We start from the raw sequence: 27,649 nt of genomic DNA, 5'->3' as shown, positions 1-27,649 counted from the left end.
GCGCCTCACGTCAGCTTTTATTGGATTACCAGTTAATCCGCGCGCTTCCTGCAGCACTCCAGGAGGATTTGTTTTGAAAGCAGACGCACTGGTAAGTGATAATTTAACTCATTTAAAAATACAATAATTAGTGTTTTCCTAATTTGTTAATGTTAGTTAGAAAACGGTGTCCGTTTTCTTTCCTGAGCTCTTACTCTGCTCGAATAGACTATTGTTATCATTTGTTTAATCTAGTTGCTTGTTGTTATGAAAATTAACCACAGTTAAACTTTAATAACCATTTTGTTTTCGATAAATCGATTATATTTGTATTTCTACAGTTTAAAGTGCAAAGTTTATGGTTAAAGTATATGGTTAATGCAGTAAATCAATTGTTGATGTGTGGTTACCATAGTAAAATTTAAACTTGGTTAATTTTAATAACGGTTTTAACGGCTATTTTTGATAACGGTTTGTTAGGAGTAAAAGGGCTAAATCGGTTAATTAATTTATATTAATATTAGTTAGTGCTGTGGTAAAAACAAAATTACATATAGTACCATCATCTCAGATCATGTAGTACCTCAATTGAACTTATGAATTCTTTGTATGTAATATTTCACATTTACTTTTTTTTTTCAAAAACATGATAAACATTAAAGAGCCATGCTGTTAAAATAAGAAATATTATTTTATTAGGTTATTTTTATTTTATTAATCACTGTTATTTTTTCTTCTCATTCTCATTTACTAAAAAACTACTGAAAGATGATTCCTTGGATTTACAAAAAACGAGTTGTTGTAAACAATTTATTAATTTAACAAACAAATTAAGTTAAACATTGGTCAATTTAGTTTATGTTTGAGTTCAATTTAAATAAATTGTTTACAACATTTTTGCAAAAGCCTTTTTTTTTTGGTGTTGCAAAAGTTTAAAAAGTAAATGTGGAAAGCCTCTCACTACAGTAATTCTGCTATTTCGAGTATGTATTTTCACTCATTAAAAAGTTTTGAACATACTGTAAAATAAGACACAATTGGTGTTTTGCAGTATTAATTACGACAATTTAATTAATAATCTCATTATGTCTTTGTAAAAATATAACATTTAACAGTATGAAATAACAGTAACAGTACAAAAAATAACAGTAAAAATAAATATAAAATGTACTATTTTATAATTACTAGTTACTATTACCGTTTTGCCATTTGAATTAATCACAAATTAAGCACAGTTTAATTAAGATGTCTGCCATTTTGAGTGCATTTTCACTCAATAAAATTAACTGAACATAAAATAAGAAACTCTTACTCCTTTACAGTTTTAATTAAGCATGAGCTGAGCACCACTTATTTCAGACATCTCACTATGTGGGCATAGTGGAGTGAAACATAAAAGTTTAAGTGTATAAAATAACAGGAACAGTACAAGTAATAACGGTAAAATAAACAAAATAAGACACTAGTACTATTAATGTTATGCAGTTTTAGATATTAAGCACAATTTAATTAGGATGCATTTTTGTCTGTTATTTCGAGAGTGTATTTCACTCAATAAAAATAACTGAACCTAAAATAAGAAACTCTTACTATTTTACAGTTTTAATTAAGCATGAGCACAACTTATTTCAGACATTTCACTATGTCTGGCATTTGGAGTGAAATATAACAGTTTAAGTGTATGAAATGTTATGCAGTTTTATTTAAGCACAATTTAATTGAGATGTATTTTTGTTTGCCGTTTCAAGGGTGTATTTTTCACTTCATAAAATAATTGAACATACAGTAAACTATTACCGTTTAGCAGTTTATATTAAGCACAATTTAATGAAGACATCTCACTATGTCTGCCATTTCGACTGTGCATTTTTCATTCAAAAGTAACTGAATATAAAATAAACTAGTATTGTTTTGTAGTTTTAATAAAGCACATACTGTTAAAGTCAGAATTATTCACCCTCCTGAGAATTTTTCCTTTTCAAATATTTCCCAAATGATGTTGAACAGATTCAGGAAATGTTCACAGTATTTGCTCTAATATTTGTTCTTTTGGAGAAAGTCTTATTTGGGCTAGAATAAAAGCAGTTTTTTAAGCTCAATATTATTGGCCCCTTCAGCAATATTAGTGTTGGATTGTCTCCAGAACAAACCACTGTTATACAATGACTTGCCTAATTACCCTAACTTTACCCTAATTACCCTAGTGAAGCCTTTACATGTCACTTTAAGCTGAACACTAGTGTCTTGAAGAATATCTAGTCTAATATTATGTGCTGTCATCATGACAAAGAGAAAATAAATCAGTGATTAGAGATGAGGTATTACGCTGTTATGATTAGAAATGTGTTGAAACAAATATCTTCATCAAACAGAAATTGGGAGACTAAATATACAGGAGAGCGAATAATTCTGACTTGAACTGTATATATAGGTCACATTTACACAGCATGATGTGTTTACTGTAGGTTTGTTGCGGGTTACTGGTGTCTGTGGGGTTAAGCTTGACCAATGTGGGCCAGTCAGACGTTTGTAAGGAGTTTATAATAATATGTCCACCATATGGACTGTCTTACAGGTCTGCAGGAGTCCAGAAGATCATGGCGGAGGAGCACGCGACAGGTGCTAAACGTCTGTCCCAATTAATCACACACACTGTAAAACCCAACAGTCAACTTTATCACATGAAATGAGTGTGGTTAACTCAAAATGTACTGAAGGTTAATTCTACTCATTTGAAAGGAGTTTTAAACTCAGCGTTGAAGGTAATGAGCTAAGTAAACACTTCATTACTTAAATGGAGTAAGTTCACAGTGCTCATATAGATTAGTTTTTGAACTCGAGTGGTTAAAGCAGTCGGTTTCCTCAAACGGTTTGAGTTGCCTTAACTTACTGGCTTTTACAGTACTCAGTTGGTTTGAGTTCTCCTCATTTACTGGGTTTTACTGTGCTCAAATTGCTTTGTTTACTCAAATGGATAAAGTTCACAGCACTCATTAGGGTTAGCTTTTGAACTTAAATGATTTGATCCAATCGATTTCCTCAAATGGTTTGAGTTACCTCAACTTGTTGGGTTTTACAGTGTATAAAAGCACATGCTATGATACTAAAATACTGATATTGCGATATTTTATTTTTCTGCAATATGAATTCAGTTTCACTTTGAATAGCTCTATTTGACCATTTTTTGGGGAATCTTGATAGTATTCAGGTATAGAAATTGAATAATCACAATGGAAAAAATGCCTAATTTCTTGTTCAAAATATCAAAAAAAAAAAAAACAGAGCAAGTGAAATTTTCCCCTTCAGAAGAAATAAGTCAAAGTTAAGAGTTTTTTCCTTTAAAAAGCTAAATTATTTGCTATTGGGCTCAGTCAAATAATCTTGTTTTCACTTTGAAATGAAAATATTTGGACTAATAGCAAGATAAATATTCTTTTATGCATAACTTCCATATGCATACAGTAATTAAATACAATTCTGTAGCTTTTTGTCAACCATAATTCAGACTCAACATTGCATATCTTGACTATTGTGATATATCTAACCCAGACTCATTGTGGAAATGTACTCAGGTCTAGATTTCTGGGAAGAGTCGAATGTGTAACCGGAGGTGCGTCTGCTCAGTTTTTGTTTGTTCCAAATCCACTAGAGGCCGCTGTTTACGCTTCAAAAGTTCACCCTTAGCTGATTATAAAGCTTGTTTGGCATGCTGTCCCGGGAGAGAGCCCTGAGCCCACGAGATCCTCGAGCCCTGGGCTTCCTCCTGTTGCAGGGCGAGAAGGGAGTTTGAGCTCAGGTAGGTCTTGAGAACTGCCCTGCTTGATAATGGTGAATGTAGATTATGAATAGCTATGGAGAGTGTATGCTGAATTAAACACTTGTCTATGATGTCGATTTAGTTTGGTCAATTTACTAGTGGAAGGGGGCATTCTTCAAGACGAAGATGGCTAAGGTAAGATACTCAGGTTATTTATAGTGATTTAGGAATCGTCTGATTGGTGGATTGTGCGTTAGGTAATGAGGGACCGGCTGCTGTCAATCATACGTGCGTGCTCCTCTCGAAATTAGTTTAAAAATAAACTTCACTTATTGATGATCTAAAATTTCTCTCACGTCCTCTTCTTGCGTAAATCCACCAGAGGCCGCAATATACCAGCTTGCTGTCAACTGACCAACTAACTGACCCACCCCCTTCCCTTAACCCAACCCATAGTGTTTTCAAAAGCAATCCAAAAAAAGAAAAGCTGTCCCGTGATTCACCGCGTTTTTAGTTTTGCTTTTGTTTTACCTGGTTTCTGGAAATGTTCTTCGCCGGACACGAACTCAGTCATCGTGGTTAACTCTGCTCCCAGTCCCAAGTCCGCCAACATACAGGGCGAGCCACTGAGCAAACTGGTAACACCTGAAAAGCTGCCCACACGGTAGTAATCAGACAGCTGTTAGCATTTAAATAAACAGAAGCCAGCAGGGGCATTATACCTCCCCGTAATATTCGTTTAAAAGACAAAATGCAGCCAGACGTACCTCTGGCTACATAATTCGTGCCTTTCAGAAATGTAGACAGGGGTACATATCCACAATGAGCCTGTGTTGAATATAGCAATGCCGAAACCATATATTGTGCAGCCCTACTACGATATCAAAGCGTGATTAAACACTTTCATTCGCAGCCCGAGGGATGACAGTCGGAGCAGAGGGCGGGGCTGATGTCACAAAGGGGGTATGGCCTGCACAGCCACGCCCCCTATCACATGACCGGGTCACGTTAGTAGTCGACGGGACTCATTTCGTGGTGGATCCTGCAGTGTTCACAGCATACCCGGATACAGTGCTAGGAAGGTACTGAATATGATCATCTTAATATTTTTTATAAGCGCAAAACATGAAGCCTAATCACTTGTGTGTTTTCGCAGGATGTTCGGTCGAGCACGTCAGCACAGTTTTACACGGCCAAACACTAAAGGCGAATATGAAATCGCTGAGGGAATCGGTGCCAGCATTTTCAGAATCATACTGGTACGTAAAAGTCCTACATTACAGATTTTACTTAAAGAATATTGACAACACTTGCTAAATCCCCTGATTAGATGTTGTATGTTAATTAGTCAGGTGTGTGTCCTCCTCAAACGTCTCCTGTGTGTAGCACTAGTGTCCTCCACATCTCCTCCTCCTCCTCCTGTTGTGTTCTGATGGGGTTTCTGACTGTTGTAGCTGTGAAATATGGAGCTGTAATGCGCTCTAAACCTGCCGGAACTACTTTCATGTTTTTGTTCAGATAAAAGAAAAGATAAAGTGACCATGACTCTTTAACGTAACTTCATCTCTTGCTCAGGATTTTTACCGAGTCGGCATCCTGCACTGTCCGGAGGGCGTGTCCTTGGCGGAGCTGCGCGAAGCCTGCGATTATCTGTGTATAAACTTCGACTACAACACCGTCAGATGCAGAGACCTCAGTGAGTCACACACATCTACAGTTGACTACTCTATCTTAGAGTCATTCACCCTCCAGTATATTTATTCCCCAATTTCTGTTTAATGAAAGATTTAACATATTTCTTAACATAATACTTTTAACTCATCTCTAATAACTGATTTATTTTCTCTTCATCATGATGACAGCACATAATATTAGTCTAGATATTCTTCAAGACACTAGTGTTCAGCTTAAAGTGACATGTAAAGGCTTCACTAGGGTAATTAGGGTAAAGTTAGGGTAATTAGGCAAGTCATTGTATAACAGTGGTTTGTTCTGGAGACAATCCAACACTAATATTGCTGAAGGGGCCAATAATATTGACCTTAAAATGGCTTTAAAACAATTAAAAACTGCTTTTATTCTAGCCGAAATAAAGCAAATAAGACTTTCTTCAGAAGAAACAATATTATCAGACATACTGTGAACAATTCCTGAATCTGAGAACCATCATTTGGGAAATATTTCCCAATAATTCACAGGAAGGTGAATAATTCTGTCTTCAGCTGTATACGCTTGCGCAAAATTCGCTCAAACTCATGAGTGTTTCTGTCCAATCAGGCGCTCTCCTGCACGAGCTGTCCAATGACGGCGCTCGGCGGCAGTTCGAGGTGTTTCTGGAGGAGCTGTTGCTGCCGGCGATGGTTTCCAGTGCTCAGGAGGGAGAGCGAGAGTGCCACATCGTGGTGCTCACAGACGATGATACTGTAGACTGGGATCACGACAACCCTCCGCCAATGGGAGAGGAGCACTCGCAAAGTGAGCACAATCAACACTGCAAAGATTTGCAAATAAAAGTAAACGAGGTGATCATCTTTTGACGGTAAAATCCAGTCCAATTTGAAGCTATGAAACACGGTGGCTTAGTGGTTAGCACTGTTGCCTCACAGCAAGAAGGCTACAGGTTCGAGCCTTGGCTGGGTCAGTTGGTGTTTCTGTGTGGAGTTTGCATGTTCTCCCCGTGTTGGCGTGGGTTTCCTCCGGGTGCTCCGGTTTCCCGCACAGTCCAAACGCATGCGCTATAGGAGAATTGATTAACTAAATTGGCCATAGTGTATGAGTGTGTGTGTGTGTATGGGTGTTTCCTGGTACTGGGTTGCAGCTGGTAGGGCATCCGCTGTGTAAAACATATGCTGGATTAGTTTACATGATTTCACAGTGATTTTCCCTTGAAATAAAGTGACTAAGCCGAAGAAAAATGAATGAATGAATTAAAAAAAGATGACAGTGCACCAATATGTGGTGCTATTGAGCGGCAAAGTCTAGAAGGGATACAGCTGTGGATACTCAAATCAATATAGCATCAGTTTTTGTGACACTGTACAACAATAATTACTTTTTTTACATTGCTGTGAGGATTGGGGTAGGGGTAGATGTTAATAAAACACATTTTAATGGGTAATTTTATAAATAATTCATGTTATCTTCCAGCCGCAGCTGTATACCTTCTAGAAACAACTCCATTGCAACAACAAAACGACCGTCCCCAATTTCTTTCCAGATCCCATCCTCCATTTTGGCATCAAAATCAGCTAAATTAATTTTTCCAGTAACATTTCACCAAGCAATGATGAGACTAAAAAGCGTATGCGAAACTCCTTGTTATTAGCGACACCGGTGGCCATTTAATAAACTGCAGCAGATCTCTTTTTTTTAGTTAGATTACAAGCTATTCACAAAAATAAGTGGTTATTACATTAAACATCTTACATATTTCTTCTTTAACAAACACTTTCTTGTTCCTCAAGTCATCTACAGCACCAAACTCTACCGTTTCTTCAAGTTTATTGAAAACAGAGACGTCGCAAAAGCTCATCTCAAGGAGCGAGGCCTGAAAAACATACGCATCGGTATTGAAGGTAAGCACACACACTCGTATTTAAACCTTTATATATATATACATATATATGAGCCACATAACTTTTTATTTAGTGATAATGTTTATTTGTTTATCGATTAGTTTGGGTTTTTCCCAGTGACGTATTATGTTTTGGTCACGTGGCATACCTGGCACCTGCTAGCAAATAAAGCCCGTGCACACTTACACCGGTGTTAGGAGGAGAGAATGAGAGTGGGGTAGTCGTATTTTTTGTTGACCGCCATGGCACACGCAACAATCCTATATACACGCCACGCTAAAACGCAATAATCAGCCTTTAAAGCCATACGAAACGGGTTTTTATCCCACAGATTGCTGTTTGTTATGTCATGTTTCGCTACTAACATCTTGAGCTCAGCATGTCTGCTCAGCCACCAGCGCATCACGAATCAAAGGACCCTCACTGCCCTTCTAGCAACTTAAGGGGGAATCAGGAAGTCGCAATAAAAAAAGAAATTTATTGAAAAAATTATATATATATATATATATATATATATATATACATATACATACACACACACACACATCAGGGTGTCCGTGCGGTCTTAAAGTATTAAAAGTTGATCAATCAATTTAGAGAAATTTAACACCATTAAAAGGTATTGAAAAGTCTTAAATTCTTTTTTTATACAACGTATTACATTTTGTATAATTTTTTTATTATACAATGTATAGTTGCATGCATTATATATGATCTACAAATATCGGGATGCTGTGTGTAGTTTATACAATCAATAAAATCCTGCTACACTTGACGTCACGCTGTTATGTTTACTGCAGTAAGGCAAAATAAATTTTCACCAAGCAACGATGCGACTAAAAAGGAACTCAAAAAGCCTTGTTATTAGCGACACCAATGGCCAATTAATGAACTGCAGCAGATCTCCTTTTTAAAATTTCATTATGAGCTGTTCAAAACAAAAAAAAAGGGATTATAACGTTAAAACTCATACATATAGAGCTGCCCTACAGGCGCCCCCTGCTGGATTAGCATTTTTATTTAGTATATGAACAATGTTTTAGTTTGGATTAGTTTCTTTTAATTAGTATTTGGTAAATATAGTGCAAGTTAAAATGCCGGAAATGTTACCAGCTGACCCCTAAAGTGGCAATGAGGTCCTAACACATATGGAGAGAGTCGTGAAGTCTGCATGAACTGAAAGCTGTGACCAATTTTTTTTTTGTATAGTGACGCATTTCCTAGAGAAACAGAATATTAAATGAGAAAGCAGTGGGCGTGGCATGTTTTTTCTACTGCAAGCTGATTGGATGTAGTGAAGCAGGCGTTTCATTCAGAAAGACGGGTAAAAGGGTTTGGGCAGTTATTACAACCCAACAGACTCCTCCTGCTCACCATTTCGGTTTGATGTGATGACAGTTTTAGGGGCGTGGGTAAATATTAACCACACCCACTGCCTCAGACGTAATCTGAGAATTTAACTGAAACAGGAAGTGCATTTGCAGATTACAAGGACAAACTATTATTGTTCTTAATGACATGCACAGATGAATTGTTCAGCACAAAGCTAGCAATGCGAGTTAACAACATCAATATGGTTAGTTTTGATTCCATGTGTGCTTTAAAAAGGTCTTAAAAGGTATTGAATTCACACACAATATCACTGAAAGGCAGCGTTGTGTCTCAGGGTATCCCACCTGTAAGGAGAAGGTGAAGCGGCGTCCTGGCGGGAAGTCGGAGGTGATTTACAGCTACCTGCAGCGTCCGTTCATCCAGCTGTCCTGGGAGAAGGAGGAGGGCAAGAGCCGACACGTGGACTTCCAGTGTGTGCGCAGCCGCAGCGTGCCAAACCTCATCACCGCCATGGGGGAGGGACCAACACGAGCCGGAGCCACGCCCACTCCACAGGTCGATGAGTTAGATCGGCTGAACGGCCCCGCCCCTCCTGGCCTCGACCAATGACTGATGATTAAACTGTTTAGGGTGGAACACTGGACAATAACATTAAATCACGTTGTGCGTTTTTGTATTCAATATGTTTCATGAATATTCAGCCATTCATTCGTTCAGAGATGATTTCCTGTTCACCACTGTGTCCTTGAGACCCTGCTGTTACTGTAAAAGGCTTCGGTTAAGGCTCTGTTCACACAAACACGGAGCATTTTCAAAACTGCACTTCTTTCTATGGGGTTTTGTTGTTTGTCCACACGAAAATGCAGTGTCATGTGACTGAAACTCCGTCCAGAATGTCTTTTGATGTTTCGTGACCCTTTAAAGCACTCCTAGTTTTGATAATTCACCCAAATATTAGTTGTTTTTTTTTATTGAAAGAAGCAAAATGTTTAGGCATGTAACATTTTTATTGCATTCTGGACAAGAAAAGAAGATACTGGATATATAAACAAACATGTCAAATGTGTGTCATCACAAACTACAGCTTCGCAGATACAAAATAAAGACGGTTACATATCAATACAAAAATAGTTCATAGAAACATTAGAAAAGGAAGCATCTTTTCAAAGAAAGTACCATTGAAATGGAGGATTTTCCAGCTTTGGTGTTCACATCTGCACATGAAAGCATTCATACAGACAGCATTCACTCTCAGATATAAAGGTACAGGAGCGTCACTGCGGCAGCACCTTTTCAAAAAAGGGTCCACAATGATACTTCAAAGGTACTTTTTAGGTACATTTGGCCACTAATATGCACCGTTCAGGTACCATTGTGGACCATTTGGGTATAAGTTTGAAAAGGCTGCCCCAGAGACCGCTCCTGTACCTTTATTTCTGAGAGTGTAGAGGCAGGGTTTCATCAACATGCGAGCCTCTGATCGTACCTTTGGCAGTCAAATCAGCAGCAGTCAAATCTACTGCGGAAACAAATACAGCATCAAAACCTCAGCAAAGCTCAAACTAAGCTACAAAAGCATGTCTATGATGATAACACTAGCTGCATATGAGGCTGCGCCCATAATTTGTCATTATTACTAAAGCTAAACTGCTCGATATAGAGATTAATCTCTGCTGAGGAACAAATGTGGAAATAAACATTATATAAGGCACTTTATCTATAGTCAAGCGTTTGCATGAGGGAGTTTTTTGGGCAATTAATCTGCTAAAACATGCTCAAAAATACTACAGATCTCCAGAATAAACACTCAACTCAGAGGACGGATTCACGAATCCTTCATATGCAGAAATGTCTTCTCACTTCACAAAAAAAATAAATCTTCTTAAGAACATTCTTCACCTTTTATCCCCAGTCTGTTCATTACACAAAACTTACAGAGACAGAACTGATTCAAACAGTCAAGAGTTGATTCTTCTGAACGAATCAGTGAATCAGAAGAATTCAAATTCTTGAAAAGCTCTTAAAAACTTCCTAAAGTTGACAGAAAACTAGTTTAGATTCCCAAAAGCTGAGATTTCTAATAAAATGATTGTTTTTCATCTCAAATAAAGTGATAAACGTACATTAGGAATACACCGAGAGGAAAATCCTGTATGTACTTGGCCGAAAAATGCTTTGTAATAATTGTTATTGATTAAATTAAAAGTAATTAAGGTCACTTGTACTGATTTTGACGAGGCAGTGGCGCAGTAGGTAGTGCTTTCGCCTCACAGCAAGAAGGTTGCTGGGTCGCTGATTCGAGCCTCGGCTCAGTTGGCGTTTCTGTGTGGAGTTTGCATGTTCTCCCAGCCTTCGCGTGGGTTTGCTCCGGGTGCTCCGGATTCCCCCACAGTCCAAAGACATGCGGTACAGGTGAATTGGGTAGGCTAAATTGTCCGTAGTGTATGAGTGTGTGTGTGTGAATGTGTGTGTGGATGTTTCCCAGAGATAGGTTGCGGCTTGCTGGATAAGTTGGCGGTTCATTCCGCTGTGACAACCCCGGATAAATAAAGGGATTAAGCCGACAAGAAAATGAATGAATGAATGAACTGATTTTTAAAAACACAAGCTAATAAAATAAGCACATTTTATGACAAGTCGAGAGGTGTGTGTTTACCAGCATGACAACACAGCAGCACTATTGCAAGCAGCAGGAACTAGTATATTCCGCAGAAATGTCCCGTCGGCACGCTATTGGAGTGGGCTGTGCTTTACTGGTGAGCATGTGCAGTTCATGCATACACACAAACACACACACACACAGCGCAAAGATTAAACGTTGACCACAGGACGCACACTTTGGTCGTCATGGCAACAAATTACCATTGCGTGGTTTCATATCGCAGCGCTTTCCACATCACAAAGCCTTTTTCAGCTCCTGTTTCCTCTCTTCTAGCAGAAAAATGCCATTTGTAGCTGATAATGTTTTGGAAGTTAATCATCCCTAAATGTAGCGCTAACGAATTTACCGTAGCTATTCTTTAATTTCATTGATTTAAATATAAGAATGATCTTAAGAAGAAAAAAAGAGATCTTCGGCAGATTTTTTCATGAATTGCAGTTAAGAAAAATCTCAAGATAAAATCTTCAAGGGTCAGTTCACGCAAAAAAACTACATTTAAATTAGATTCACTCACGCTTACGTAATTCTAAACTCAAGTTTCTTCTGTTGAACACAGAGGAAGATCCAGAAGAATGCTGGAAAAAAAAGCAGCCGTCGACTTCCATAGCAGGAACAAAAAAAGCCAGTGTTTCCATAAATCTTCAGAAAATCTTACTCTGTGTTCAACAGAAGTTGACAGAACTTATATTTATAGGTGAAACATCCCTTTAAGAAAGCTCTTAAGCATATTTTCGTGAATTCTGCCCCAGATTATCTTAATTTAAGGACTAGTAAAGAAGCGTGTGCAGTGTCCAGCAGCGCGGGAGTGTGTTTCTGACAGACGTCTGGGTGTTTTCTTTGGTCGTGTTGATGAGGAAGTGCAGCGATTGGCTGTGGATTCTCAGCGTTTCCCGCTCTTCATGTATGACGGTATGGCTCCTCTCGCCGTCAGGCCCTCGAAGCGCTTGTAGGTGTAGTTGATGAAAACCCAGTCCTTGTTCTTGTAGTCCGACTCCGGGTGATGGTTGCTCACCACAACAGGACCTCCACGGCAAAACACACAGTTCACAGTCCAGCAAACATTTTCGCATGCTGTAGCAAGGTGCTAAGTTTTCCTTACAAGCTACTGACATGATTTAACATGCTACTAGCATGTTTTATAACAAGTTTTACTTATATTTCATCACATAGCTAGCATGTTTTGTCAAGCAGCAAACTTTTTAATATGCTGTTAGCATGTTGTAGCAGGTTGTTAAGATTTTCTTCCAAGCTACTAACATAATTTAACATGTCACTAGCATGGTTTAATACACGGTTGACATGTTTTAACATGCTTATAGCATTTTGTAGCAAGTTCTACTCACATTTTAGCACATGGCTAGCATGTTTTACCAAGCACCAAACATTTTCATATGCTGTTAGCATGTTGTATCAAGTTGTTAAGGTTTTCCTTTAAGTTTCTAACATAATTTAACATGTCACCAGCACGGTTTAATACACAGTTGACATGTTTTAACATGCTTATAGCATTTTGTTGCAAGTTCTACTCACATTTTAGCACACCGCTAGCATGTTTTACCAAGCATCAAACATTTTAATATGGTGTTTGCATGCTGTAGCAAGGTGCTAACATTCCATTACAAGCTACTAGCAAAATTTAACATGTCACTATCATGTTTTGTAGCAAGTTCTACATATATTTCAACACAAAGCTAGCATGTTTTATTAAACAGCAAACATTTTAATAAGCTGTTAGCATGTTGTATCAAGTTGTTAAGATTTTCTTCCAAGTTTCTAATGTAATTTAACATGTCACTAGCACGGTTTAATACACGGTTAACATGTTTTAACATGCTTATAGCATTTTGTAGCAATTTCTACTCACATTTTAGCACACCGCTAGCATGTTTTACCAAGCATCAAACATTTTAATATGCTGTTTGCATGCTGTAGCAAGGTGCTAACAATTTTTTTTAAGCTACTGGCATAGTTTAACATGTCACTAGCATGTTTTGTAGCAGGTTCTACTTATATTTCAACACATAGCTAGCATGTTTTGTCAAGCAGCAAACATTTTAATATGCTGTTAGCATGTTGTAGCAGGTTGATAAGGTTGTCTTCCAAGTTACTGGCATCATTTAATGTCACTAGCAGGGTTTAATAGACTGCTAGGATGTTTTGACGAGCTGCTAACATGTTTTAACATGCATATAGCATGTTGCAGAAAGTTCTACTCGCATCGCGAGCATGTTTTGTCAAGCACAAACATTTTAATATGCTGTTAGCATGTTGTAGCAAGTTGCTAATATTTTCTTCCAAACTAGTGACATCATTTAACATGTCACTAGCATGGTTTAATACACTGTCAGCATGTTTTGACAAGCTGCCAACATGTTTTAACATGCTAATAGCATTTTGTAGAAAGCATTTCATTGCTAGCATGCTTTGTTAAGCAGCAAACATTTTAATATGCAGTTAGCATGTGGTAACAAGTTGGTAAGATGTTCTTACAATTTACTGATATAATTTAACATGTCCCTAGAGTGATTTAATATACTGCTAGTATGTTTCCACAAGCTGCTAACATGTTTATTGCAAGTTATACTTACATTTTAGCACTTTGTTTGGACGTTTTATCAAGCAGCAAGCATTGCAATATTCTGTTAGCAAGTTTTAACAAGTTGTTAAGATTTCTTCCTAGTTACTGACATAATTTAACATGTCACTAGTACAGTTTAAGACACTACTACCATGTTTTGACAGGCTGCCAACATGTTTTAACATGCTAATAGCATTTTGTAGCAAGTTCTGCTGACATTTCAGCACATCTCTAACATGTAACATCACAAACATTTTAAATGCTGTTATAATGTTAGCAAGTTGCTAAGACTTTTTTCCAAATGATTGATATAATTTATCATATCAATAAAATGGTTTGATACCCTGCTATCATGTTTTGACAAGATGCTAACATGTTTATAGCAATTTTCAATAGGTTGTACTTACATTGTAGCACAACGTTAGCATAATTTGTCAAGCAGCAAACATTTTAGTATGCCGTTAGTCTGTTGTAGCAAGTTGCTTGGATTTTCACTATGGTTTAGACTACTAGCATGTTTTAACAAGCTGGTAACATTTTTTAACATGCTAATAGTTTTTGTAGACAGTTCTACTGACATCGCTAACATATTTTGTCAAGCAGCAAACTCTCTAATGCTAACATTTTCTTCCATACTAATGACATAATCTAACACCTTACTAACATGGTTTGATTCCCTGTTTACATGTTTTGACAGCATTTAGTAGCAAGTTCTACTCACATTTTAACGTATCAGTAGCATGTTTAGCAGCAAAGTCTAATATGTCGTTAGCATGTTTCAACAAACTGCTAAGTTTCTGACATGATTTAACATGTCACTAGCAGAGTTTAATACATTGTTAGCATGTGTAAGATGCTAACATGTTTATAGCAATTTGTAGCAAGGTCCACTCACATTTTAACACATCGCTAACACATTTTGTCAATTTAATACACTTAGCATGTTCTAGCAAGGTGTTTCGACAAGCAGCTAACTTGTTTTAATGTGTTGTGAACATTTCTTAGCAAATGATTAACATGCATAAACAAGTTGTTAACCTGTTGTAGCATGTTGTTAGCATTAGTGTTGCTAATTTAAGAACGTTGCTACCACATTTTGTCAATCTTAAATCATGCTTTAAAATCTTAAAAGCATTTCAGCAAGCTGCCACAAGTTATAACATAAAGCTATCATGCTTTGTTAACATGCTAACATGTTTTATCAAGCTGCCAGCATGTTTTAACATGTTTATAGCATTTCGAACCAAGTTACGAAGTTAATGAATCACAGCTAAATGTAAAGGTTAACTTCACTAAAATTGTTTTTACTGCGTCTTACTTGTTGGCTGCAGGATGTCCGAATCTGGAAACTCGTCGAAGTTGGACGTGTCGTCGATGCTCTTGATCTCGATGGTAATGGCTGCAGGTCTCTCTCTGTGAACGAGAAAGTTTAACCTTTATTAGATCAGAAGCTCAATGTGAGCAATGTGTTTTATACATTCAAGCCTTGAATGTTTATTGTTTGCGCTTATCGCATTATTAAAAAAAATGCTAATACAGATATCATTACAGCTATTATTGACTTTATTGACTAGTGTGGGCATTAAACATGATAAATGTTATCGTTATCAAAATAGTTTCATAATAGTTATCATTGGCTGCTGTGTGTGCTAAAATAGTTACCGTTGTATAGTTACAGATAGTTATATAGTTACAGTTATCGTCCACTGGCTAATTTAGTTATTACAGTAATTGTCTGCTGATGTTGTCGCTAATATAGTCATTGATCACGTTAATTGCGATGGTTATTATTTGTAAGCTAATATGGTAAACATTACTCTTGTTGTTGTAAATGCTAATAGTTATAGCTCATTGGTAAAAAAAAAGCAAATGCTAATATAGTTATTATCATTACAGCTATTGTTTCACTAGTGGGCGCATTGATAAAATAATTGTTATCGTCGTAAATAGTACCATAATAGTAATCACTGGCTACCGTGGACATTAATATACTTAACGTTACAGTTATCGTCTACTGTTGTAAAGGGTAATATAGTTATTACAGCAATTGTCTGTTGATGTTAATGCTAAGATAGTAAATATTAAAGTTATCGTTCGTGGTTGTTGCTATAATTACTGTCCACTTTTATGTACGCTAATATGCCAATCGTTACTGTTGTTGTGAATGCTAATATAGTTATCGCTCATTAGTAAAAAAAATGCTAATAATAATAATAAACGTTTGCGTTATGAATATAATATCATTAAAAAAAGTTGTCATTGGCTGATGTGTATGCTAATATAGTTAACATTACAGTTATCCACTGGCTAATATAGTTATTACTGTAATTGTCTGCTGATGTTGTCACTAATAACGTCATTGTTTATGGTAATAGATATCGTTATCATGCGTGCGCTAATATGGTTATTGTTACTGTTGTTGCGACTGCTAAAATAGTTATTGCTGATTTGTAAAACGAGCGATAACTTGACAATAACTATACTTCACGACAACAGCTTGTTGCACAGAAGTAGTCAACGTCTCCCTCAGAATTTTCCTTGTGTATTTATATTGTGTATATCAGCATATCGTACTGACAACTAAAATTTTTAATTGAATCTTTGAATTTGTTAGTCCATCCGTGTGTCACACATTAGCTTCTTTATTTTAGTTAAAAGCCATTAAGCGTTGCTGATAATGGCTCACCTGATGTGGTCGTAATCGACTCCTTCGAAAAATGCATTTCTCTTGATGTCGTCCACGCCGCCGGCACCGATGCGATGATCTGCCTCACAGCAGAAGCGCAGGATCAGCTCTTTAGCGCGCTCAGAAATCGGCACCTCCGGAGGAAAAACCAGCGTCTCCTTCCAACCCATTACTTTTTTATAGGTTTCTTGAGGAGTTTCTGAGCAGAACGGAGGATAACCTGAAAAACAGTATAATCAGTATAAAGCGCAATCCATTTAATTTTATTTTATTGTCGCAAATATAGTAATCGTCGACCATATATTGTATTTATTTTTATAGTTTACGTTTTTACAGTCCTGAAGCTTATAATGTTATTGTTACTATTAGTGCTAACATAGTTATTATTATACTAATATAGCTAAAATAATAGTTATCATCGACTGCTGTGAACGCTAATATAGTTAATCTTACAGAAATCCTCCAACAGCTAATATAGCTATTACAGTAATCGTCTGTTAATGTTAATGCTAATATAATAATTATTATAGTTATTGTTTGTGGTAATCTTTACGTTTTATTTTCTATTGTCACAAATATAGCATTCATCCACCACAGCTGTTTGAACGCTTATAAAATAATAACTGTAGTCATAGTCTGCTGGCAAAAGGGTATTATATATTTATTATAATTAAATAATTTTTTATTAATTTTTATAATTCATATTATTGATCTACTATCTTGGATGTATATATAAAGCCTTAATTTAACTATTTAATAATTAAAATGTCAAGTTTACATGACGTCCCTTATTTTTATTTATCTTTTCGTAATAATTCAAAAAAACGTTACTAAAAATATTAAAGCTAAAATATATAATTTTTTTCCACATTTTTGTTACATTTAATTTTTAATGATTAATTCCGTACAAAGCGCAACTACTCCAATCTGCATAAATTTTTTTTCGTCACAAATATAGCTATCTTTAACGGCTGTTTGAACGCTAGTAAAATCTGTTATTGTTAAGCATTATATATTAATTATTAATAAATAAGCATTTATTTGAATTATTATAATTCATATATTGTTTATTATGAAATGTATTGTGAAGCAGCAGATTAAATGAAGTGTAATTATTTAAGTAATTATTTTCAAAAGCCTTCATTTAATTGTTTAATAATTAAAATGTCATGTTTCCATTATGTTTTTTATTTTTATTTAATTTAGTTTACGTTTTTGAAAAAAAAAAAAACTACTAGTACTTTTATTGTGCTACTGTGCAAGTTACGAAAATTATTACACCTAAAATTTGATCATTTTTTACATATTTTTTCCATTTTTTATTAGAATTAATTTTTTATAATTTAGTTAATAAATACATATCCAAATCCTAACAGCAAATTTAAGCAACTCATTTGCATAATTAGCGTTTCTTACCAATCAGCATCTCGTACATGATGACGCCGAGGCTCCACCAATCACAGAGCTTGTTGTATCCGGTCTGCATGAACACCTCTGGAGCAATGTAGTCTGGCGTTCCCACTGTGGAGAAGGCCTGGAAGAGGCAGAACAACGTAACGCATCACTTCCTGTTTGCAAGAATTTTAAATAAAAATGAAAAATCACTGACCAGCTGTCTGCGATTCCTCTTCCATGTCTCGGCCTTCCTCTTCGAGTTCATATGCTGAAACGCTACGAGAATGGTTCATTAAATACATAATTTAAAAATGTGGACATGAAAAATAAACGTATTTCGAATTTGATTGAAATGCGTTAATATGACATCAGGGCGTTGCCATAGAAACAGCTGTGTGTGAAACATCACTGTTAACGATACTATTATAGCTATAATAATAGTTATCACCTGCTGTTAAGGATTTTAATGTTTACGTAATGCAAGTTAACATAACAATTATCGTAAACTGGTCTGAAAGCTAATAAAGTTATTACAGTAATTGTCTGCTAATCTTATTGCTAATATAGTAATTATTACAGCTATGAACCAATAGTTAATGTTATATATTGAAGCTAATATGGTTATTACTGTTGTCTGGTGTCGACAATAATAGTTATTTTGATGCTAATATTGTTATCGTTACAATTAGTGTTTGGTTGTGTGAATGCTAATATAGTAATCGTCCACTGGTGTAGGCATTAATGTAGTTATCGTTATAAATATCGTGTGACGGCTAATATATTTATTGTAGCAATTGCTGATTGTGATGCTAAAATGGTAATCGTCCACTGGTGTAGTGGCTAATGTAGTTATCGCTATAAATATCGCGTGATGACTAATTTATTTATTCTAGAAATTGCTGATTGTGACGCTAATATAGTTATTGTCCACTGGTGTAGGCACTAATGTAGTTATCGTTATAAATATCGTGTGATGACTAATTGATTTATTATAGCAATTGCTGATTTTGACGCTACTAAAGTTTTCGCTATATTTATCATTAGCTGATGAAATAATATTATATTTGCCATTCAGCGTCATGTTTGTGAAATTAATCGTGTTGCTATGGCAGCAGAGCACATGTGACTCACTGAGGTCGTTTGATTGGCTGTGGTTCAGGTTGCGATAAAACTCCGTCCGATGCGCTTTTTTGAGGCCTGTACACAAGCCAAAATCAGACAGCTTGACGTGACCCTGAAACACACATACACACACACACACACACACACACACACACACACACACACACACACACACATGCGTGATAAATGAACCAATCAGAGGCCTTGCTGAGACTAAAAAGTCTGAAAAGCAAAAGGTGCACAGGAAGCAGGGTTACGCATCACTTCCTGTTCTGACCTTGGAGTCCAGCAGGAGGTTGTCTGGTTTGATGTCTCGGTGAATGAAGCCCAGTTGATGGATGAAGTCGATGGCCAGAACCGTCTCCGCCACGTAGAACTGAGTCTCTTCCTCTGTCAGTGTGTCTTTCTTCATTAGCAGTGTCATCATATCTCCTGAAGAAACAGACACACACACACACACACACACACACACACACACACACACACATGCACACACGCACACACACACACACACTCCGATAGTTCATATTATTCAACATCAGACGCTCAAGGAGTCATCTAAATCATTATATGTTCAAAAGAATCAACTCAGACTGCTCGTTTGAACCGGTTCGCTGATTTGTTCAGAAGAATCAACTCAGACTGCTCATTTGAGCTGATTCACTGATTCAATCAGAAGAATCATCTTAGACTGATTGAACTCTTTCACTGAGTCGTTCAGAAGAATCAACTCAGACTGCTCATTTGAACTAGTTTCCTGATTTGTTTAGGGGAATGAACTGATTTGAACTGGTTCACTAATTTGTTCAGGAGCATCAAATCAGACTGCTTAATTTAAACTGGTTCACAGATTCTTTTCCGAAGAATCAATTCAGACTGCTTGTATAAACAGGTTAGTTGATTCATTCAAAAGAATCAATACAGATTGCTTGTTTTAACTGCTTCACTGATTAGTTCAGAAGAATCAACTCAGACTGCTCATTTGAGCTGGTTCACTGATTCATTCAGAAAAATCATCTCAGACTGCTCGTTTGAACTAGTTTACTGATTTGTTCAGCAGAATGAACTGGTTTAAACTGGTTCAATGATTTGTTCAGAAGAATCAATTCAGACTGCTTAATTGAGCTGGTTCACAGATTTTTTCAGACTGCTTGTATTAACTGGATCTTTGATTCATTCAAAAGAATCAACTCAGACTGCTCGTTTTAACTGGTTCAATGATTTGTTTACTAGAATCAACTCAGAATGCTCATTTAAACTACTTCACTGACTCCTTCAAAAGAGTTCAATAAGTCATTCAGAAGAATCAAATCAGACTGCTTATTTGAAATAGTTCACTGAGTCATTCAGAAGAATCAAATCAAACTGCTCATTTGAACTGATTTACTGAGTCATTCAGAAGAATCAACTCAGACTGCTCATTAGAACTAGTTCACGGAGTCATTCAGAAGAATCAACTCAGACTGCTTATTTGAACTGGTTTGCTGACTCGTTCAGAAGAATCAACTCAGACTGCTCATTTGAACTAGTTCACAGAGTCATTCAGAAGAATCAACTCAGAGTGCTTATTTGAACTGGTTTGCTGACTCGTTCAGAAGAATCAATAAAGACTGCTTCTTTGAACTGGTTGTGAAAATCAACCAAACTGCTCGTTTGAACTGGTTCATTGATTCATTCAGAAGAATCAACCGAACTGCTCGTTTGAATCATTTCTTTAAACGCATGGTTCTGAATAAAACTCTCATGAGAAATAATAGATCATGAGACATCTATTATTAGACATCACACATGCTCTCACCTCCGGGCAGAAACTCCATGAGCAAGTAGAGATTCAGTTTATCCTGAAAACTGTAGAACATTTTCACCACCCAGAGACTGTCAGCCTGAACCAAGATGTCCCGCTCCGCACGGATATGAGCCACCTGAGACACAACACAGACAAAGAAATCAAAAATAATATAGAATCTAAATGACATCAAATTAAAAACACGAAATGAATAAAAATGGAAAAGACATTAAAAATATATATTTAAAAAAATATTAAAAGCAATAAATATTAATGCCTAATAAATAAAGAAATATAGTAAATATGTAACAAAATGCAAATGTTGCCGTGCTCTGCTCATCGTCACCTGCTCTTTCTGCAGCATATCTGCTTTGCGAAGAATCTTCATGGCGTAAACATGACCCGTGTCTTTCTTCTGAACCAAACGCACCTGCGGACACCAGAAACACACTCGTTTACTATATAAAACATTAAGCATTAGTATGTCGTCAGTGCTCATTAGCATAATCACCTCCCCGAACGCTCCTCGTCCAATCACCTTCAGGGACTCAAAGTCGTCCAAACCCAATCGGGTTCTCTTTAGACGGAGGAACTCAGTCTCTTTACGAGCGTGCTGAGAGCGTCGCACTCGTTTCTGGAATACGCCATATACGAGAAAAGTTATGTAGTTATAAACACGTGAAAAAGGCCCTTTCCCAATACAAGCAATATGATTTCATCAAAGAGAATAGCGAATTGACGCCACAACTATAAATATAACAACACAGAAAGAAAAAATAAATCATCCGCTCAAATATAGTTGTTTTAGTCATCTTTCACTATTGTAGGGGTTTGTATAGTTAGTTATTGTTTGCTAGCATTGGTGCTAACAGTTACCATTATAAATATTGTTTGCTAGTGTGGGAATTAATTAAACTGTTAAAATTGTTGATCGCTATTGTGGAAGTTAATATAGTAGTTTGCTAGTGTGATCGTTAATATAGTTGTTAAACTTTTCGTTGGCTAGTGTGAGCATTAATAAAGATGTTAAAAGTTGTCATTCGCTAGTGTGGACATTAATATAGTTGATAAAGTTGTTAGAGTGGGCATTATTATAGTTGTTAAAGTTGGCGTTCACTAGTGTCGATGTTAATATAGTTGTTTAAGTTGTCGTTCACTAGTGTGGAGGTTAATATAGTCGTTAAAGTTGTCGTTCATTAGTGTCAATGTTAATATAGTTGTTAAAGTTGTCATTCACAAGGTTCAATGTTAATATAGTTGTTAAAGTTGTCATTCGCTAGTGTGGTCGCTAATATAGTTCTTAAAGTTGTCTTAAAGTTCTTAAAGCTTGCTAGTGTCGATGTTCATATGGTTGTTAAAGTTGTTGTTCGCTAATGTGGTTGCTAATATAGTTGTTAAAATTGTCATTTGCTAGCTTGGATGCTAATATAGTTGTTAAGGTTGTCGCTCACTAGTGTCGATGTTAATATAGTTGTTAAAGTTGTTGTTTGCTAGCATGGTGGCTAATATAGCTGTAAAAGTTGTCATTCACTAGTGTGGTCCCTAATATAGTTGTCATTCGCTAGTGTGGTCGCTAATTTAGTTGTTAAAGTTGTCGCTCACTAGTGTCGATGTTAATATAGTTGTTAAAGTTGTTGTTCGCTAGCGTGGTGGCTAATATAGTTGTTAAAATTGTGGTTTGCTAGCTTGGATGCTAATATAGTTGTTAAGGTTGTTGCTCACTAGTGTCGATGTTAATATAGTTGTTAAAGTTGTTGTTTGCTAGCGTGGTGGCTAATATAGTTTTAAAAGTTGTCGTTTGCTAGTGTGGAGGTTAATATAGTTGTTAAAGTTGCCGTTCGCTAGTGTGGTCGCTAATTTAGTTGTTAAAGTTGTCGCTCACTAGTGTCAATGTTAATATAGTTGTTAAAGTTGTTGTTCGCTAGCGTTGTGGCTAATATAGTTGTTAAAATTGTGGTTTGCTAGCTTGGACGCTAATATAGTTGTTAAGGTTGTCCCTCACTAGTGTCGATGTTAATATAGTTGTTAAAGTTGTTGTTTGCTAGCGTGGTGGCTAATATAGTTTTAAAAGTTGTTAAAAGTTGTCGTTTGCTAGTGTCGATGTTAATATAATTGTTAAAGTTGTCGTTCGCTAGTGTGGTCGCTAATATATTTCTTAAAGTTGACGCTCGCTAGTGTCGATGTTAATATGGTTGTTAAAGTTGTTGTTCTATAATGTGGTTGCTAATATAGTTGTTAAAATTGTCGTTTGCTAACTTGGATGCTAATATAGTTGTTAAGGTTGTCGCTCACTAGTGTCAATGTTAATATAGTTGTTAAAGTTGTTGTTTGCAAGTGTGGGGGTTAATGTAGTTGTTAAAGTTGTTGTTTGCTAGCGTGGATGTAAATATAGTTTTTAAAGTTGTCGTTCGCTAGTGTGGTCACTAATATAGTTGTTAAAGTTGACGTTGGCTATAGTCGATGTTAATATAGTTGTTAAAGTTGACGTTGGCTAATGTCGATGTTAATATATTTGTTAAAGTTGTCGTTGGCTAGTGTGGTCGCCAGGGGCCATCTGGCCATTCTGGCAAATGCCAGAAGGGCTGGACCAATTTTTAAATGTGGGCCGGTCAGTTTTTTTTTTTTTAAATATGTATTGTTAAGTGCAGACAGCTTTTATCTCTTGCTAGATGTGATATTATGATGATGATAATAAAAATAATAATAATAATAAATGTTAAGCATTTGGCCCAATCGGCAACTGCTGCCTGGTTTCAAGATGGGCCGACCCAATCCAAGGTTACCCGGACATAATCAAAATCTGGCAAAAATGTCATATTATTTCACCATCTTTACACCGAAATAAATAGTGAATGTGCGTGCCCGTGGGTGGGGCTGTGTCGGTGTGGTAATGTGGGCTGATGTGGCAACAGTGCCAGGGCTGAATCTTTGTCCCAGTCTGCCCCTGGTGGTCGCTAATACAGTTGTTAAAGTTGACGTTTGCTAGCGTGGATGCAAATATAGCTATCATTAGTTTTTATCTGCTGTTGTGACCACTAGTTCCATTATGAATATGGTTCAGTGTATTCGATACCTCTTCATCAGGCAGTCCTTCCTCATCCATCACCTTCTCCAGTTTTTGCTGCCTGTTAAGAGGACATTATCGATTACAGTACTATTACAATTTCTGAAAAATGTACCTACGTCCACAGTTTTAAACAAACACAGTATATAATATGAATTATGTCATATTATGTAAATAAAAGTGTCGACTTCAGCACAGATTTGTGAGTAAATCAGTAACTTGGGGAGAAAGAGGAACGACTGAACGTCACGCTCGACTGACGGAGCAAAACAAAACATGTTTCCGATGATTAACAGAGCGACGTTAACTGAGTCTACGTTATGAATACCTCATCTCTCTCTCCTCATGCTGCGTGATCAGGTTGCTGTAGAAGTTCTCCAGGGTGACTTTAGCCATGGTCACTCTCTCCTTGGTGTGGTTGCTCATTAATGAGCTGGAGGCGTGGCCTCGTGTCGCCATGGAGACCCAAACACCCGGCCTGCTGGTCTAGAACCGGTTTATATATGCAGATCTGCAGGAGTTTACAAACACACCGTGATTTGCATGAGCTGGAGTCACGCTAGGCTCCAGCAGAAAGCAGAAAACTAGCTTTACACTTCTGCGTCAGTGAGACAGATTGTGGAAAAAGAACAAATGTGACCATAAAAACACTTGGCAGAAGTCATTCAGACACAATCTGCAGTCTGAAGTGCAAATATAGAGACGGTTAAGAGAGGAAACTCAGGAACAATAGTGCTGGAATAGCATTTCACATAGTTACGTGTGGTGCTTCTGAACCATACTATAGTGATGTACTTGCATTGATCTCTTGTGGTGATTCGACAGTTGCTAAGGTAACAACAACTACTAATATCAACAAACGAGCCAGTACTGAAGTTTTCTACAACTATTACACCACAATACACCACAGTTTACTGTAGTTAAAAACGAAAGTACACTGCAGTATTCATCAGTTCACTATAGTTAATACTACAGTATGCTGAAGCATTCATTAAAGAGCTGTAAATACTATACAGTATAATGCGTGATAGCATTCAAAAACAATTTAGTATTTACTATAAATTAATTTACCATAGTATTTACCATAATTAATTTACCATAGTATTTTTATAGAATAATGTCAATGTATGTTATTTAGCTGACATGCTAACGATGAAATAATATTTTTAAAAAATCGATATAGCTATGAATTTACAATATACACTCACCGGCCACTTTATTAGGTACACCTGTCCAACTGCTAGTTAGCTCAAATTTCTAATCAGCCAATCACATGGCTGCAACTCACTGCATTTAGGCATGTAGACATGATCAAGAGGATCTGCTGCAGTTCAAAGTGAGCATCAGTATAGGGAAGAAAGGGGATTTGAAAGTGGCATGGTTGTTACTGCCAGACGGGCTGCTCTGAGTATTTCAGAAACTGCTGATCTTCTGGGATTTTCACGCACCACCATCTCTAGGCTTTACAGAGAATGCTCAGACAAAGAGGAAATATCCAGTGAGCGGCAGTTCTGTGGGCGCAAATGCCTTGTTGATGAGGCCAGAGGAGAATGGCCAGACTGGTTCCAGCTGATAGAAAGGCAACAGTAACTCAAATAAGCACTCATTACAACCGAGCTCTGCAGAAGAGCATCTCTGAACACACAACACGGCCAACCTTGAGGCGGATGGGCTACAGCAGCAGAAGAGCACACCGGGTGCCGCTCCTGTCAGCTAAGAACAGGAAACTGAGGCTACAATTCACACAGACTCACCAAAACTGGACAATAGAAGATTGGAGAAACGTTGCTGCTCTGATGAGTCTCCATTTCTGCTCACACATTCGGATGCTCGGCTCACAATTTGGCCTCAACAACATGAAAGCATGGATCATCCTGCCTTGTATCAGCGGTTCAGGCTGGTGGTGGTGGTGTAATGGTGTGGGGGAGATTTTCTTTGGCTCCATTAGTACCAATTGAGCATCAACGCCACAGCCTACCTGAGTATTGCTGCTGATCATGTCCATCCCTTTATGAGCACAGTGTCTCCATCTTCTGATGGCTACTTCCAGCAGGATAACGCAGCATGTCATAAAGCTCAATCATCTCAGACTGGTTTCCTGAATATGACGATGAGTTCACTGTACTCAAATGGCCTCCACAGTCACCAGAGCTCAATCCAATAGAGCAGCTTTGGGATGTGCTGGAACAAGAGATTGGCATCATGGATGTGCAGCCGACAAATCTGCAGCAACTATCATGTCAATTTGGAGCAAATTCTCTGAGGAATATTTCCAGTAGCTTGTTGAATCTATGACACATAGGATTAAGGCAGTTCTGAAGGCAAAAGGGGTCCAACCTGGCATTAGTAAGGTGTACCTAATAAAGTGGCCGGTGAGAGTTGCTTCAGAATAACAGTTACAAATTATGATTCCTTAATAAACCTTTTTTTTAAAAAGTCATCTAAACTATAAGTTAAGCTAAATCAGCATTTATCAGTTCACTATAGTTAAAACTACAGTATGCTGGAGCATTCATTAGCAAAGACACTAAACACTATAATATATACAGTATAATACACTTTACTATAGTATGGTTCAAAAACACTACAGTATTAACTATAAATGACTACAGTGTTTTCTCATGTGAGTAATGTAAGCATATGTTATTATGATGTAAATGTTGAACAGAAAAAAAACATGATTTTACGATCAATTCATTTTTATTAGGTTTAATTTGCTGTACAACTATAACCATAACAAATGACGATTCTTAATAATATCATGAAACGTTCATTCTAAAATATGAGTTAAACACAAGTTTTAAAACGAACTGTGTGTTTAGCAGTGTCTCACTCACGCTATATGCTGCAGATATGAGAGCGAGTGTGTCCTATATACTTTAGCGCTGAGCATATAATTAGAGCGCTAAGGGGGCGTGGCCACACTGATGACGTAGCGGCGGCGAGCGTTCCACAAAACACGCCAATCTCAACGTTCACCACCAAATAAAGCACTTAAAAGCGACACAAACCTGCTTTAAAGGCTCCTTAAAGTTTCTCTTTGACTCTTGAAGGGCGATATTTCCCTCGACACGTTTTCCCCTGGCAAACAGACATGAAGCGACTCCTCAAAAGAGAACAAAACTTTAGGAATAAGCAGTGTTTTTCCCCCTCAGATTTATGAAGAGCGCCGAATAAACCGGGACGGTGTGTTTACCGTCTATATCCAGCCACACAGACGCTTTATGAGCAACTTTCCAGACTGATGCGATGACGATTTCAGCAGAGAAAAAACTGAGGAGAAATGAGATGATCGCTCCACCCCTAAAGAGAAAGAGGGAGAGAGAGATGTAACACCGCCTCATCTACAGAGCAAACTTTACAATAGAGCTTTAGTTTGATTTATTTGTGGACATTTATTCTCATATTTAACAAAATAAAAGCCTATCTAATTACAAAACAAAAAAAAAAGAAAATTAGAAGGTAATTGTTATTTATTAGATTTTTACACTAATGTGAACTTTTTAAATTGTAAATCTTATAAAATATATAGGTACAGTGCTCAGCATAATTGAGGATTTAGAAAATGAATATGTTTCTCCATTTCTCAGTGAATGTAGGCAGTGTATTTTGGTGCATTTAAACAAAACAGATTTATTAAACAGATATATTTATTAAAACAATATTTTAGTCACCAAACATATTCAGAAATTGAAAGATGATACAATTAAATT

At 36.8% G+C, this 27,649-nt stretch overlaps 2 protein-coding genes across 3 annotated transcripts; one reads left to right on the top strand and one right to left on the bottom strand.

Moving 5' to 3' along the window:
* The first annotated feature begins 52 nt into the window (after positions 1-52).
* Positions 53-11,277, top strand: kctd20 (potassium channel tetramerization domain containing 20). 2 transcript variants are annotated; one of them, XM_009295777.5, is made up of 8 exons: positions 53-91; positions 2,555-2,598; positions 4,650-4,818; positions 4,893-4,995; positions 5,312-5,432; positions 6,014-6,211; positions 7,201-7,311; positions 8,978-11,277. In XM_009295777.5, the coding sequence occupies exons 2-8, from the start codon at positions 2,577-2,579 to the stop codon at positions 9,250-9,252; spliced, it is 999 nt and encodes a 332-aa protein (XP_009294052.1). In that variant the 5' UTR covers positions 53-91; positions 2,555-2,576; the 3' UTR covers positions 9,253-11,277. The 2 variants fall into 2 exon arrangements, with proteins under 2 accessions (XP_009294052.1, XP_068072479.1); XM_068216378.2 differs by having other exon boundaries at positions 2,555-2,741.
* Positions 11,211-27,211, bottom strand: stk38b (serine/threonine kinase 38b). The gene is made up of 13 exons (XM_068216377.2): positions 26,948-27,211; positions 24,265-24,447; positions 23,946-23,997; positions 21,384-21,506; positions 21,219-21,302; positions 20,885-21,008; positions 19,364-19,518; positions 19,096-19,198; positions 18,179-18,240; positions 17,986-18,103; positions 16,570-16,789; positions 15,202-15,296; positions 11,211-12,328 (listed from the first exon to the last, which is right to left on the bottom strand). Exons 2-13 carry the CDS (start codon positions 24,393-24,395, stop codon positions 12,186-12,188), a joined length of 1,410 nt encoding a protein of 469 aa, XP_068072478.1. The 5' UTR covers positions 24,396-24,447; positions 26,948-27,211; the 3' UTR covers positions 11,211-12,185.
* Between the last annotated feature and the right edge of the window lie 438 nt (positions 27,212-27,649).

This window comes from Danio rerio, chromosome 22 (assembly GCF_049306965.1).
Source record: "Danio rerio strain Tuebingen ecotype United States chromosome 22, GRCz12tu, whole genome shotgun sequence".
Lineage (NCBI taxonomy): Eukaryota > Metazoa > Chordata > Actinopteri > Cypriniformes > Danionidae > Danio > Danio rerio.
The sequence above is the reverse complement of the archived record's forward strand: the minus strand, read 5'-3'. Positions and strand labels throughout refer to the sequence as shown.